At 36.6% G+C, this 17,141-nt stretch overlaps 1 protein-coding gene across 1 annotated transcript in view; it reads right to left on the bottom strand.

Annotated features, from left to right (window-relative positions):
- Window positions 1-17,141, bottom strand: part of UTRN (utrophin) — a gene marked incomplete at both ends in the record, with an annotated part of 311,326 nt that overhangs the window by 175,869 nt on the left and 118,316 nt on the right. The window contains one exon of the mRNA XM_079550328.1: window positions 14,868-15,057. Within this exon, the coding sequence (XP_079406454.1) occupies window positions 14,868-15,057 (190 nt within the window). The remainder of the gene's footprint in view (window positions 1-14,867; window positions 15,058-17,141) is intronic.

The following is a 17,141-nucleotide window of genomic DNA, read 5'->3' as shown; positions in this document are numbered from 1 at the left end:
TAAAAACCTGTTGTGTTCTGCTGCAGATCTGCCATTCAGAGAATATCATACAAACCACCAATTAAGTGTAATTTCCCTTGATTTCATACAGGAGAAAAGGATACATGTATATAAGATACTCCTTTGTGCTTCAATCAAAAAGTTTTAATATAATCATATATATGATATATACGTCATAATACAAGTCACTTATACATGTCATTTCTGTTTACAAAACCTATTTTTCTATTAGCTTTATTTTGAGCTGTGGCTTTTTTGTTACTCAATGGGTTTTCTGCAAGTATGTTTGTTTTTTGGGGGGTTGGTTTTTTTGTGTGATTCCTCTCCTTTCTCAATCTTAAAATTCTATTACATTTAAGCACTTCTAATTTTCAAACTGGTTCTTACTTGCCATCCCAAAGAACATCTGTACATCACCTACACTTAGACTTAAATACTTTCTATAGCTCTTACCTGGTGATAACAGAAGATACTTTACTCAGTGAGCATGCTTGACAGCCCAGTTATACTAAAAATGCAAAACACAGTAATTAGAGTTTCACTCCTTTTCATTTGCAGCTGTTACTTTTTTGTTCACTCTAATTCCTTTCTGTAGAACAATATTCATTAAGTTTTAGCACAACTAATTTGAACCTCCAGGGAACACACACCTCAATAGTGTACTAGACCTAAGAAGTCTTCCTCTCTATAAAAATCTTCACTGCCTCCTCAGATTTTGATTAGGAACCTTGAATATTCAAGGATTAGCATACTTAACCCAATGTACAAGAGTCTTCTTAAACTGAAGCATAGTTCTGTTTTATTCTTAAAATCAACTCTCCTTTAAGGTACCAAACAAACATCAGCCAAAGCTACCTTCCACTAGCTTTCATAAATTCCATTGTTTACTTGCTCCATGGGACTTACACATAACTTTCTTTCGCATTTCTTCTACTGTGAACAGATGATCCATTAACCAAAAAAACAGAGGTTCATTACATAAAAATATATTGAAAAAAATAATTCCTCCTTAGCCACAGAATAAGAAAATTGCTACTGATCATTACTACCACAGGCATGTGTACCAATGCCTAACTAACTAACTGACAACTAATGCTCCCAAATGAGTATCATCTTTGATGCCACAGCGACAGGTCAGAAGCCACAGACAAGCTCAATTAGCAAACATTATGCAAGCAGGCTATGGTTCTATTCTCCTGTTACTGCTACTTACCAGAAATATCAAAATGAAAACAAGCTATTAGCAACACTGTCCCTCTGACACTTTTCCCTTACCGAATCTATCATAATCCACAAGTGAAAATAATTTTTAGGGACCACCTTTAATATGAGGCTGCTTCAGAAAAGGGAAAGCACTACTGAAGTATAGAAAGACAGTCAGAAACACTTGCAGACCCAGAGGCGATCTGATAAATGTTTATAAGTATCTAAAGGGAGATGGGAGGCAGGTGGATGAGGCTAGGCTCTTAGTGATGTGCAGGGATAGGACATGGACAGTAATGGCCTAAAACTTGCACATAGGAAGTCCTGTATTAACACATGGAAGAACTTCTTTATGGTAAGATTGACAGAGAACTGGAACAGGACTGTTCAGATTGTTCTCCTTCTATGGAGATATTCAAACCCACCTGGACAACTACCTGTGCAACCTGTTGTAGGGAATCCGCTTTAGTAGGGGGTTGGACTTGATGAACTCTTGAGCTCACTTCCAACCCCTGTGATTCTGTGAAAATATGTATCAGCATATCTGGATTTTGCTGGCAGAGTGCTGATTCTTTTCAGTGAAAGAAGTTGTTACTATTCCTCCACAAAGGAGGAAAGGAAAAGAAAAGAAAAGCATTCACTTTTCTCTAAGACAAAGATGCTGTGCTTTGCACATCTCTTCGTGCTTGAGAGGTATCACTATCAATGCTACTGGTTTCCAGTTACCAAATCTTTTTCACTGTTCAGTAACTTTCTGATAATCCTGCTTTATAATAAACAGCCCAAAACTTTACTGAAACATGCTATATCGCCTAAGGCCTTATTATTTATTTTCCCTTAAAAGAGATTGCTGCAAAGATGCAAGACTATTTGAAGGATGCGCAAATGAAGCTGTGCTGCACAGTGCAACACAGAACTCCATTACCCAGCAAAGAAGGGTTTTGAGCAGAACAAGCATTAAAAAAAAAAAAAGACTGTAATAAAAACTACTTAAGCATCTTGTCACAGTGGCATGAAGAGTGGCTCACAGAAGGTTATGTTCCTCTCAAGCCTCTCAATTACTTTCCATATTTTCACTTAGAAGTATCTCTATGTTAAGGAGACAACGTTGCCCTCCATTATAAGGGATGGCAGGCTTCCCATAATCCAGCTATCTGGCTAACTCATTTGCACACAAATAACAGCTGAACTGTTTAAAACTGTAGTCATCTTACTGAAGGCTAGAAGAAAAAATTTCAAAGCTAATCTATCATTGCACTAGGCTATATAAAGTGAAAATACCTGAGGAAGCGCTGTTAGCTCCTGATGCAAACACCTAGCAATAAAAGCTTAATTCCATTGAGAGGCTTCTCTTCCTTCATTTCTGAAGAAATTCTGGCCCCATTTTCCTAGAAAAGAAACATTTGTGCTTGCTAATTAAAAAGGGGGGATATTCTGTGCCATCTGTAACTTCTACTACGACTCCACCCTAAGAATCTCAGATGAATTCAAACAATAAGAAGTTGGGATCATTCATTTAGATTCTGAAGACTTTCAGTAATAGAATGAGGAGAATGCTTCATCTAGTTTGTAGTATCCAAACTTGTAGCAAATTAATGCTTCTCTCTGTAGCAAACAATAAGAGATAATATTAACCAAGTGATTTGCAGTATTTAAAACAGAACATTCAAAATCAAACTTGAAGGGTGGCTGATTATCTCAGGATTAATAATGAATTAGTCCTTAAAAGAAAAATAATGTGAAAGAATAAAGCACAGCTCAAAATGAGTCCAAAGAAGGCAGGTGACAGAGAGCAGTGACCTCAGATGACTGTTCCAGGACCACATCACACAACTCAGCACAATTAGTACTAATTGGTCAGCAGTCTTACCAGAAATGCCAGGAATTGAAAACTAAAGTCTCTGCCTACCCCCAGATGATCTCTTCAGGTCAGAAATTTTAAACACCAGTGCACAGCCAGCACAACATGGCTCATCAGCAACTGAGGAACATCTACAGCACCAGCAGCATTTCACTTTGTTCCTTCATTTGCAGCACCTACCACACTTAGCACACAACAGAAGACACCAGGAAATATAGATCCGCTACCACTATGAAGAATCACTTTCAGTAGCACAACACAGGCTATCAGTTACCAGTAATGCCACTGACACCTTCCACCCACATTCAATTACACAGCTACATAGGACTGCGTAAGTTACTTCATAGCAGAATGCTCTGCAGCAAAGTAAATCAAGAATGCTCAGCATGAGAAAATTGCAGGGCAGCCCCACAACCCCACGAGACTATAAGCAGTGACAATGAAATAGCAAACTTCCAGGGCAACTTAGGAACATGGTCTTGTGGCATCTTGTCTGGATTAAATAGAGACAGGAAGAGAAAAGGAAACACATGTCTTTCAGCTTCACTGAAGACCAGCAGCTACAGGCCAAATCCAAACAGTACTATTTTCCTAGCTATGTAGTGAGTATAGTTTTCTTAAAAATACGCTCAATTGATGTGCATGAGGTAGAAGACCAGAAAGATGGTCAGTTTCTGTCAGTTCAGACAGAAAATGGTGAAGCATAGTGCTGGAACTGAAGTATTTACTGCTTCAGGATTTCAGGAATTTGGACAGAGTAACTGAGCCCTAAGAGAAAGAGGAAAAAGGTTGTTTCATGAAAAATGGCAGCAATCAAAGAGTGCTGTGGTAAAATACTATGGTAAGATGGTCTCATATATCAAATATTGATCCAGTTCCTTGTAAACACATGAACTTCATGGAAGTCAATTTTCCCATTAATCCTACATCCATGCCTTAATAAAACTACCCCATATTTTACATTCATTTCCATTTTCATTGCAATAGCAAAATACTTTCAGATCAAAATTCAGACTTGTCTTTAAGTGTAAGATTCTAAAAGGCTATCCTGAAATATCCTTTTCTTTCTTCCAAAATACTATGAAAAATGCTATCACAAAAAAGTTATATCCAAGAACCCATCATCTCTCTCTCCCGTTAAGATGCAGTCTGCTTGCAAACAGAAATGCTTGGTGCAGCAGTCAAAAAAAATTGAATATATGGAGCTTTATGCCCTTTCTCATTTTGTTTTCCCTTGTTTATTTCTAGAGAAGCTTTATATTCATATAGAGTTTGGCAAAGCACAGTCTCTTGTTAAAAAATTTACTGGAAAGCAAGCATTCATTATAAAGTTTCACTTGGCACTGATCACAGTTAGGCAAATGGCAAAATAAAACAGTTACGTTTCAGTCAGACTCATCACGCAAGATATATTCAACCTTTCTGTGAAAGGGACTAGTGGCACATTCTCCTCTTTAGAGGAATTGACAATGACATCTGATAAAGCAGAAGTAAGTACTGGAAAAGGAGGGGAGCAGGTCAGATTTCAGCAAGTTTTACGTTAAATTACAATGCCTTAACATCATAAAGACAAAGTCCAGATATGCACCAACCATATAACACAGTTCCCACTGTAGTTACATCACTGCAAAAGGATTCTTTCTCAAATAGACACAAGCTATGACTGTAGACCAGAGTCACAGCAGACCCAAATTTGGATCAGAATTCAGTAGAGCAGTAAGAACCCTTCTTGTGAGACAAGAATGCAAAGTTCCTTTGAAAGGAAGTAGGCAGCAGTCACAGCTGAGAACTGCTGCACTGCAGCTCCAACTATTTTAGTTTTCACACATAAGGTAACAGGGCACTAGCACAGAGTCTCACAGAGAACTGCAAGCTGGAAGACCTGTGGAGGTCACACATCTGATGCCAATGGCAGAAGCCAATTACAAAGCTCACTCTGGCCACTCAAAATCTCATCCACTGCCATTCTGTATATCTCTGGAGATGGAAATGCCACAGCCTCTTTGGGCAGCCTGCTTCAGAGCAATTTTTTCTGTCCTCAAGAGATGGAAGGGTTCTTAGCACTTCTAGTCTTTCTAGTTTAACAGAACATGAGAATATTCACATCCTGTGAAATTCCAAAGGGAATTAATCCATCATATGTTAATAGCCGACACCAACAAAGAAATAACTTCCACTAGATTATATTTCTGTAAGTTTTCCTATTTTCTACTTGAACTTAGTGATAGATGCACTGAGGTTTACAGGTCTTCCAGTACAGCATCAAGATACTTCTGTTATTTCTGCTATAAAATTGTTAATAGCTTGTAAAAAAGTTAGTACACAATTATATCAAATACTTCTGCCAGTGTACAGCAGCCTACTATGTACAACTTCAATCTATTTTTCAGTCCAAAGAACTTATTGCAAAGCAGTATTTTTCTCTGAACTGCACTAAATGGTAATACACAATATTAATGCTTTTCTGCATCTTCCAAACTAAGTCCTACCTTTCCATCTGTACAAAAACAGATTTTTTCCCCTTTTCCCTCCGTGCTGAAGTTTAAAATAACATGTCCTTGCTGTATTTCCTTGAGAATTTTACAAAGAAATTAGTTTTCCTAGACATTCAATTCCAGTCTTCATCTACGTCAGTTTTAAAAGCTATTAAGTTTCTACATTCAGTCTTCCACTGCTTCTGTAGTGGCTGTAATTATTCTGTAATAAATGCCAGTAACAAACCAATCTTCAACTCCCAGAACTTCAGATGTCCCTATTTTCAAGTATTATACCACCAATTTTCAGATTTCCAACTTCTAATCCATAACAAAAAAGAAATTATGTCCATCTCATTAATTTTAAATGATCATTCACTGACATACATTCTTGGCATATCCATGCTTCTTCAAATGATAAGGTGCTCTAGTCCTTTCAGTCAGTCTGTCGGCAAAGGCAGCAGGCCATCTTGTTGCATTTTAAGCTATTTGAGTCTTTATTAGCCTCATGTTCTGCCTGCCATACGTCCAGTCATGTCTCATCCCACTCCTGCACATACGTTATCTTACGAAATCTTAAAGAGATGTCAGTACGTCTACATCATTGTTTACAATACAAACAAGGTGTGGGACGTATGGAGGTGAAGGACTTACCACATACATTTCTTAACTGTTTTCCAAAAAAGGAAAACCTAAGCTCCTCAGACGCTGATGATTATATTTATTAAATTATGTTTCAAAATAGTAAACTCTTTTTACCAGTGCATTTTTAAACTCATCATATTTCAGTAGGCAACAGTCTTTACTTCCAAGTTTTTCCTTAATTCAGGCCTCCTTCCTTCTAGAAGGCCATATGGTAGATTAAAAGAACACGGAACATTACAGGCTTAACCTTGTCTTCTTAAAACAAAAACCATCTACAGAGTTCAGCAATGCTTTTGGTGACAGTCTCTACTATAATTTCTAATCAACATACAGCTTCACTCAGTGTTCTATCTCAGGACATACAACCAAGATTAATTTTGTTCTCAATTCTCTTCCTTATCCATGTTTGATTACCAGTATTTCATACACGAATGTGATCAAAGGTCTGATTTATTTTCTAAACCAAATTAAAGACATGCAAATACTAGAAAATTTAGTTAACTTCAATAGAAACAAGATCACCTTCCCCATATCTCAACATATCCCTTCAAGATGCATGTTGAGGGTTTGTTATTGTATTTTTGTTTTCTTTCATTGATTTGGTGGGTTGTTTTTTGTTTTATTTTCCTTTTAATACCTACCCCTTGTGACCTTCACATTTGTTAAAATTTCATATGAACCAAGAATTTACTACTACTCACAAAATTCAACGTTAAGTATCTTTTGGAAAGCAATCGCTACTGTCACAGCAAGACAAGTTTGGCTGACCTTAACATTCACTGCTTTGAACTGTCTTTGGCTTTATAAATTTAACACCAGCCATAAAAAAGAAACAGCAGAAAGTGTGATAGCTACATTTTAAACTACACATTCATTTAAAAAAAAAATTCCTCCAAAATATATTTTTCTGAAACATTATTTCTTTTTACACTTGAGGAATTCAGCACTTCACCTAACTCCTTCAAGACGGAAGACTCACATAGAAGCCAATTTTGAGATTTCAAGCACCTTACAAGGAAGGTATTTTCAGCTGGGTGTTTTTTGGTAGTTACTGTGTTGGAAAAATTTATTTGCTCATTCTCAGGAAGTTGCCACAGCAGGAATAAGAAAGTGCATCTCTACCAGTTATATTTCTCAGTCTCTCCTCCAGCAGAAGAATGCTCCAATGTCAGCAGTGCATTGCAAAAATCCACTTCAAGCTCCCCCAACAAGATAAGTATTTCAAGTTAATCATTTACCTGTCTGACAGAGAAATACTATTCTTCCACTTCAGTCAGGGAAAATTGAGAAAGCTTCTCAATCTTCACTTTCATACATAATATTCCGGTCTCCCAGAAAAGATACATTGATTTTACCTTACCATGAATTTTTCTGCTCCCAGCAAAAATTTAAATTCATTCTTGTCCAAGCTACTTGGATATACCTAACAGAAGATACTCTTTAGGGGACAATCACACATTTGCAAGAATACAGAGTGGCTAACAATCCCTACAAAACATTTTTCTGGTTGCTTCTTTTGAGCACCAAACCTTTGTAAGACAAAGCTACTAACATTAAAGCAAACAATGTTACACACCGTCCTGACAACACACTGCCAAGCATACAAATAAGCCACTAGAAGAATGAGTGTAAAAGAATCAAAGGGCAATACCAGTGAAAAAGAAGTTACATCTGCCCAAATTTACCTTGGCGTAAAGGAGTTAGTGAAAGAAAAAAAGCACCAAAACAAACAAACAAAAAAATCCTAAAAGATCTCCTGCTTTTCAGTAATGCTATAAAGGTATCTCACCAAAACATTTGTTTCTGTTCCTGCCTTTAACAAATTTGCAAAATGAAGACTATGACTGCCAACAGTTACTAGGACATGTATCTGCTAATAAAAGGAACAATTACAAATTTCCTCAGTAGTTTAAAGCTTTGTTTATTCTTTCTTAACTACTGTGCTTAAAAATAGACAAACACTAACTTAAAGGATATGCCTTAAATATTTCATTGGCATTTTTTAAATGTTTATCTCATTGTAGTGTGCACTGTTAATCTTCAGAGGACACTTTGCATCAAATATTTAGATGCTAGCTTATGAAGCAATAATTCACATCCTATGTAGTAAATAACTTCTCTTAAGCAGAACTGTTTTGTGTACCCACTAAGTTTACAGGGTATGGACAAACCTGTGAAATACCAAAAATAGAAATGTACAGATTGCTATCAGAGATCCTTACCAGCCCTCTGTCAGAGCTGTTTTTAATTTGTCATTTCCATGCCATTTTCTCATCTAAGCATTAATGTTTCCGTCACCAGATTCCCACATATCACTGCCTTACATTGACACCTGCTGGAAGTGACTGGGATTGTAAAACAGTCTTCTCTCATTCACCGTCTGATTTAACTCCACAGGCAGACCAACAAAAATTCTACTTTCAGGAAGACATGCACAAGAGAAAGCAGCAGCATGTTAAAAACAAATTTGAATTTTAAGTTACACAAAAACTCCCCATCACTGCACAGATTCTCAATCAGAAAAAATACATGAGAAACAGCTTTGAGAAGATTTTTACTGCCCCTTGGGTAGGTTTAAACTCATCAAATTTGGTCTCTAACAATTTTATCACTCCAATTAGCAAATAATGATTACTGCAAGAATCATTAAATTGTTCTTGTTTGATGCTATAAACAAGTTTATATACAAAAATGTGCCTAAACAAGTTGTAAGCACTTCTGCAGTCTTTATTAAAAGCCAACCAAAATCCATGCCTTCACATTAGGAAAAGATTTGTGCTATTCACAAAAGCAACCAGAGTTCTTCAGTGATAGAATTGGCAAAGACACACAAACGAAGCATGCTTGTTAAAATAGCTTGTATGTACCATCATTCTTCATAATGAAGATGAAACTCTAAAGCCCTGTAAACAGAAGCACATTGAAAGACCCACGTGAAAGTGATTTGCTTTTCCCCATATACTACAGACTTGAACGTTATGCAACAAATATCACATTACATTCTTTTCTTTCTTTCAAGTTTGATCCTAAAGGTGAGATCTTTTTTATTGTATGAGATTTTTGTATTTCTCTTAATGCACGTTGCTCATAAAACGTGTATTAGATTGAAGCAAGCATGAGGAGTTGTAGTAGCTTTGCTTGGAATGAGGCTTCTGAGCATGGTCACACACTTTGGTCCTATGCTTGCACACAAGCTTAAGAGTGCTATAAAGCTTCCTGAGGTTTTTTGTGAAAGCATCACAAGCAGTGAGACTAAAAATCAAGTTGAAAGGCAGCCAGAAAGACTTCATGTATGGTTAATGTCAGTACACAGCTGAAGATCTCTCCAATTTTATTTTTAGCCAAAGTTATGGAGAAGGACCTTTGCATTTAAGTCCAATAGTACACCACAGTTTGATCACTCCACACAGGAATTGACACAGCGGTGTTACTAGCTTATCAACTTTGTGTATCTTACAAACAATTTAATCTGATGAATGATAAACCTGCCTAAAAAGCTTTGTTTACTAGGTAGCTTACACTGCTACCACAATATTGAAAGTCCTAACTACTGCATCTGTGCAAAAACAATTAAACAGTAAAATACTTTTGGTGGAAACTGAAACAATCAGCCACCAAAACAGTTAACAGCAAAAATGCCAATATGAGTGGCAGTCTGTGTCAACAAGCTTTTTATGCAACTTTTTTCTTTTTTTTTTTTTTTCTAATTTCTGAAAGAACTCTGTAAATGCTGGCAAGTGATGTGAAAATTGCTGCCTATTAGTCTGCTGAACTTATTCCTGACTAAAAGTTTAATTAAACTCAAAACCAAAACCACTGGGTTTTATTATGTAATGCAGTTCTACATAATGGGTACCTAGGAGTTAAAGTACTGCATTTATCAAGAATTCACCAACTTCTTTGGAAAAGCAGATGTGGCAGCATGTATTTTACAGAACCTAACTGAATGGTAATGTTTTCCTTCCAGACGCTTAAATGATAAATAATACAGCACTTTTTTTTTGGAGTATATTCTTAATTGAAAAGCACTTATTTTTAATCATTCTTTCAACAAAACATGCACATGAGCAGGCTTTAAAATATGCTATATAGCTTAGATACTTTTCACATCTGTCCTGTTCTTTTTTCTTTTTGTCTCAAAAAAATAAAAAAAAAGAAAAAAGGAAAAAAAGAAAAAAAGATAAAAGTTAGCATTCGATATTCTTCGGATTCAGATCTTGCATTTCTTACCTTACACAGCTTCTGATAACGTGGAGAAGAAACTGCCATCCTTTGTAAACGATGCAACAATACCACAACTTTCTGCAGAGATGTTCTCACCACAGCCATCATTTTAAGTTTGCCACACTTCTGAAGACACCTCAGAATTTGCATTATAAATGTAGAGCAACTATCATTTCCTCCCGGTCACTGGACAATGATTTGCCAGCTTTCTGAGCATGCTCTCTTCCAGGATTGCTTCTGAGAGCTACAGGCTTTAAAGGCTTCAAAGGCAAAGCAGGCTGATATAGCATAAGTTTCTCTCTCAAAATAACGACGAGAAGAAAATGAAAAAAAAAAAAAAAAAAAAAAAAAAAAAAAATCTTCAGAGATTTGTCTAACCAGTATTGTTCAGCTCTGCCTGTGCAGAGAGTGAATGAAGTTGTTGAGCAGACGAGTATCTGCCACCGTTCAAGAGTACACTAAATAGCCAGGAAAGATTATTAATTTAAGCACGAAAGCTGCAGAAACAAGAAAAAAATTCCTTTGGGAAGACAGCTCCAGTGTGTCACTACGGATGCTCTCGTTTAGTAGCTGCTTTCAATCGGCAGACTGAGCTTTTGCTCCCTCACTCTGGCAAAGGATGCTCTCGCTCTCAGACTGAACGCAGCTCTGGCAGAGCTGTAGTGAGTGAATAACAGACTGTATTATAAATCTTCAGAGAGAAGCAGAGAGATACCTGCTCTAATTGTATCAGCTACATGCTAAAGACTAATAAATCACATGGGTGCTTCTCAAAACCAGATTATCAAATACAAAAGGAAAAACTACAGGGGGTAAACCTTTCTGCTACAAAAACTCAAAGCTAATTTAGTCAAAGTGATCTCAAAGGATTCTCACTTGCAATAGAAAGTAGGAAACGGCTTCTAAAAACCACTTAAGCCTTTCCCTTAATGACTTATTAGGATAAGAAACAAAGGTTTTGGTGAAGTGAAAGTATACAGTTGTGCCACCACTCATTTCCTAGCCATCACTGAATCCAAAGAGCTAACACCATTTTGATATTTTTCCAATGACAAAGCAGAATTATTTAAGCCATCTAAGGATGACAGTAGGACATTCAAAACCATGGAAGAGTTTAGCTACCAGCAAGGCACTCCCAATGCAATACAGCCAATGTACCCCTAAGTACCGCATTACCAGAGACAGCTATTTCTCGTTCCTTCCGAAGGTGATATGTTCACTCTAGTTCAATCTGTATTATAGGGACTGCTGTAACAAACATTCAGGGAGGCCATCATCAACACTACAGGTGGTAGAACAAGGAGTAAACAGCAGATGACTGTCTCAACACAGATTAGATAACTTAGTATCAGGGAAAACTGTCTTCTCAAGTCCATTTAAAAAGTATAGTTCCATCAGGAATGAAGTATTCATCACAAATTGAATAAGTATACTGACATAGCCTCTACCAACAAGATCCAAATAGGCAAATAAAGGAAATACCGTCTGATACACACTCTAAAATAAAACCAAAAATTCAGTTAATGAAAATGTCTCTTCCAGAGCAAGTTATGCCAACAGGTATCAAGAAAAACAAGTTATTATGTGTGTTCTCCGCATGGGGTTTTTATCATCTTTCCTTCTCTCGGGGGTGTTAACAGATCTGTAACATTAGTCTTTCCTGACAGACAGGAAGATCAGGGAACTATGGAATGAAAAATACTAAAAAATATAAAAATTTTAAATTAACACATTTGACAACATAGATACTTTACAGAACATGTAAACCACTTCTTTCATGAGAAGAACTAAACACATTATACAAAAAAAACACACTAATTCTTATCTTCAGCTTCAGTTGAATAATGTAATCTAAATGTAATTCAGATCTAAATGTAATTCACCTTCTAAGATAAATGCTTTTATTTAATTTTACAGTAAGATCAGGGCATATCGCATTTCAAAGTGTACCATATTTTTATCTAGATTTGGAATTTGAAGACCCTCTAACAAGTGATCATATTACTTCACATATATATTGCCATATGCACATATGCACACATTTCAAGCACATCACTGAGGACGGTACAGAGGCACCAGCTAAAGTTAGAATTAACTAACAAGTTTCTGTGATTCTAGATACTTCACAGTTTAGATGTTGGTGATTTATATGCTGGCATGCCTCTTCTTAGGCACTTCACAGTTACAAGGATGAGTGCCAGACGCAGGTTCTTCGTACAGGACAGATTGAAAAACTGTTCCCATCCCATATTTAGAAATCTTACTACCTGTATCCTCCACCTCAAATTTGGCTTTTTTCCCCCATCATTTCCACCACTCAGTTAAACTATTCCCCTGTACTGTCTTGCTTCTGGCTTACACCTACTCTCCTCTACCACCACAAGTACAGCTCCAGCCTAGCACCGTTAACTGATAACACTGCAAATAAACTTTTTTTGGAAGTAACATATGCAGCAGGACAGGTCTAGAAACATCAAAACATTCAGAAATAAATGTGCAGGAACTCAAATCTCTTCTACATAAAACAATGTCCACAGCTTACACTTGCCCTCTTCTTACAGTTTTGCTTTTTTTTTTTTCTTTTTTTACTTTCTCAGCTAATATACAAGCCTGATTCTAACAATGAGACCAAACACAATCCATTTACAATAAAACAAGACAAAGTTATTCTGAACACTTATACATCTTTAGGCACAGGTCTCAATATCCCTGTTGTCACAGAGTTAATCCTGTTTCTTAGTTCACTTTCTGCATCTTTAGATTTAAACCTTTTTCAGGTGGCTACTAAACATACTGGATACAGTGATTGACACAGACTGGTTCCAGTAGCTACTTGAAAAGAAAGCCTTTTGCTACATTTTGATCATGGCAAATAAATAAACAAGACTAACACTATAACTGCAAAATTCAACTCTTAAAAAAAATTAATTAACTAAAAAAATCACTACCTTCTGCCTTGCTCAAAGTTGAGATTATTTTTATGGTACTATTCCTAACCTCAGACATTGCAGTGGAAGTCAGAAAAAGGTTTCAATAGTGCCCATATCACTGAGTCCTGTGCAGAGTGATCTGAGCTGCAGCCTAACAAGTTAGTCCTGAAATGCAATGGAAGACAGTTCCATCTCCATTGCCCAACACAGATTATCTTATTTTGAAAATATATATAATATGCACAGTAATAAAAAATAATCATATTTAGTCTGTTTTCAGCATATATTTCACCTATATTTATCAATTATTTCACCTATATTTATCAATACTTTGGAAGCTGAAAATATTACAATAAAGCAATAGGTAACTCAAACAATTACACTGCATCTACACAGTGTATAGGAGCAAGACAGACAATTTCAGCTCAAGGAATACCACAAGGGGAGGCCAGGTCCAGCATCTACATCTCCCTTCTCAGAGGCTATGGTTACAAGCCTGGACAATGGATGTGATAGAGTGTTCCCCACATAGCTGGAAGTTTTGCCCAGCAATTCTCCCTTCACATAGCATTACTCTATCAGTTTTAATCAAAACGAAGAACAACGAAGAAGCAAACAATCTTCCCTTACCAAGATGCTTCACAACAGCATATAGCCAGCAGTGCTATATAACAGTGCAAAATAACAGCTTTTTCTTGTTATCAGAGAAACACATTTCTACAGATGAGTTACCTGACTGACCATAATCACAGAAACGTCACTGACTGACATGTCATCTTCCATAGGCACAAAACACCACAATATATCATTCTTTTCTTTCTAATCACAGTGAGTAATTTGTTATCAGATAATTCAAATTGCCTTGTTTCATTTAAACTCAACACAGATATGTTCAGATTAGAGCCCTACTAATAGCAGAATCTTGTTGTCCAAACGTCATTAATTAAGACCACAGAAAATACGGCTCCAAACTCAGAGCACAGGATTTGAGAGCTTCTCAGCTTTGTGCATATCAAAATAACTACACTAAATAAGGTAAATTACTTAAAGGAAAAAATATATATTAAAAGATTCAGGAGAATTATGACACATGAAAGCATTCAAATCTGTTAAACAGGACAACAAAGGAAATGCATGCAGCACAGAAAGACAAAATACAGCGATGCTCAGCTTTTTCCTGCCACAGGCCCAAATGCATAAATTTTAAGAAACAGTCCTGTTCTCCCATCAATGCATTGTATCCTTAATGAAGACTGATCCCAGGTTCTGTCCCTCCTTCCTACTCTTCCTGAATACAGCCAACATACAAAGAGGTTTGAGAGCACTAAGTGACATAGATGTCCACAAAACACACATTTACATTTCAAATCTTAGGGAATATATCTGCTTCCTTCTCACACTTGACTTCTCAGATACTGTTTTTAAATACATTCCAATAGGCTGTAAACCTTCACTGTCCAGTGGGTGAAACTAGATTTCCTTTATAATATTTGCCACTGAGGGAAAGCACAATAACCAGCAGTTTCTCACCTGCATCTGTTTTCTGAGTTCCCTTACACAGGCACTGTCCTGAGCTGTGTTCTCACGCCGAGCAGCATCTGCAAGAACATTAACTGTTGTCTCTGCCTCTTGAAGCCACTTGAGGAAGCTTTCCAGATCCTTGCATGAGGTCTGTACTGTCTTCAGCTCCGTCTCCAAGATATTCTGTCTATCAACAGCTCTGAAAACAAGACAGCAAGCGACAATATATTTCTTCAGTATTACACACACCATAATGAAACTTCTAAAAGATAATCTGAAACTTCTCTTTATTAAGAAACTATAGCTCTGTATCAGCTTGTTTTATCATTATTTATACCACTGTTTCTCTGATTATTATATTTTTAGTTATCAACAGATATTCCAAACTTACTTATTTCACAGTGCTTTTAAAGAATGCATGTGGAAGAATCAGAGGTATCTTCTTTTTGAGCATTATCATCACAGGCTTATGCTACTCTTATTAGCAGAGGTCATTCCCATATGCGAAATGTGTGAATGCTTCTCTTCAACAAAAATGACATGGCGTAGAAACACTGAGAACTTGGGGGAATTTTTTTCTTCTACAGTGAGCAGAAACATTTCCCCTAATTTCTATCTACTGCAAAATTAAACTCTGGAAGTATGAAAAGTCAAATACCTGATTCTTTTTGCTATAAGACAAAGACTAATATATTATAGTCGTAACAGTCAGCCCATACTCAACATGTTTAAAGAAAAGACAACTGGCAGAATTAGAATATAGCCCAGATTTTGAGCCAATAAAAAAATTCTCCAGATGTACAACTGAAGGCAAGGAACTGATTCAAAACCTTTAGAATTAGCCTACAGGTACACAACTTGAACAGACCTCCTGAGAGTAGATCAGATTGCACTTCTGGAATCTGAACTGTTTCCTCATCATTAAAACAAAACTTATATTGAAAACTGTTATAAGTCAGCAACTTCAAAAGCTCTGATTAACAAAGTTAAATGTGAGAAGTTGTTTCAAAGAAGGTATTCCAGTTTTCCAGCACATCAGAAAAGCCAGATGCAAGAAACGAAACATTACTTTCCTTCAATGGCACTAAGAGCATCTGACACAACCTCGAGTTTGCCAGGCTCACGTTCCCAAATACCAGCATAAACAACAGAATTTTCTAGAAACAACCTGCAGTAGCATAGAGTTACAACCCTAATATTTGGAGGATAGACCTTATGTCACTTGTTAATAAGTGCTTTATTCAAAATGAGATTCTGTGGATTGTTCCTGACTTTGTGCCTCCCCAAGTTTTGGCTACTGGCAAATGAGCAGCATGATAAGAAGCCTTCATTCAGGCATAAAGCTTTGGCATGCTTTGCCTCCTCTTGACAAAATAAAAAATAAACAGCATGCTAGGGATGACTAAATGTTTGACCAGATACAGTAAAAAAAAAATACCGAGTATCAGCTCAAAAATTAGAGCACACCAAGGAACTGTGAGGAAAAGTGTAAAGTAAAACCACTTATGAGCTCTGACTTCAAACGCCTCTCACTCTGCAGGGATCTTCTTCCCTTGCAGGGGGCTAAGGCCAAAGGTGGAAGAACAGGAGTGACAACAAGAACAGACTGATAATAAAGGTGACCTTCAAAGAAAGAGAAAAGCCCTAGAGGATAAAACACCAAGTGACCCAGATCTCTAAGCCTAAATACTGATGAACTGGATGGGAACTAAGGCAACTTGAACTTTGTATTTAATAAGATCGATCCATTGAAGATTGTAATCTTCAGCCCAAAGTTCTAATTTCTCAAACTTTCTGCTCGGTTGAAATTAAAGTGAAAAATTAAATCCTACTGCAGTAACAATGCTGTCACAATATTTGAATTAAAGCCGAAAATCATTCCTTGCATTAAGCATGCAACCCAGAGGCATAAATTAACAGATTTGCAATTAAAATTCTAAGACTACATGGCAGCTTTTAATGATGACCTATACAGCAGTAGTGAACAACTGCCCTACAGAATAGACCCAAATATTTTCATTTCACTCTAGTAAAGGCTTCAAATTTAAAATGAAGTTGATGGAGAATTTTATATTGAAGATTAATCTCTCCTCCATGCCAAGATGATTCAGATTCACGAAGAATTCTAAAATGATCGGAACAGTCTCCAAAAGATGCTCTCTTTCCAGTAGGCAAGCATTAAATGTAAGGAGAACTCACAGAATTCCACAAAACTGCTGCTAATTTTACTTAATTCAGTGGCAGTAGAGAATGATTAAGCAGATTTGATCAGCAATATCCAAG

Source organism: Tetrao urogallus (genome assembly GCF_951394365.1).
Source record: "Tetrao urogallus genome assembly, chromosome: 2".
NCBI classification, from domain to species: Eukaryota; Metazoa; Chordata; class Aves; order Galliformes; family Phasianidae; genus Tetrao; species Tetrao urogallus.
Note: the sequence above shows the minus strand (reverse complement) of the source record. Positions and strands in the feature narration are given on the sequence as shown.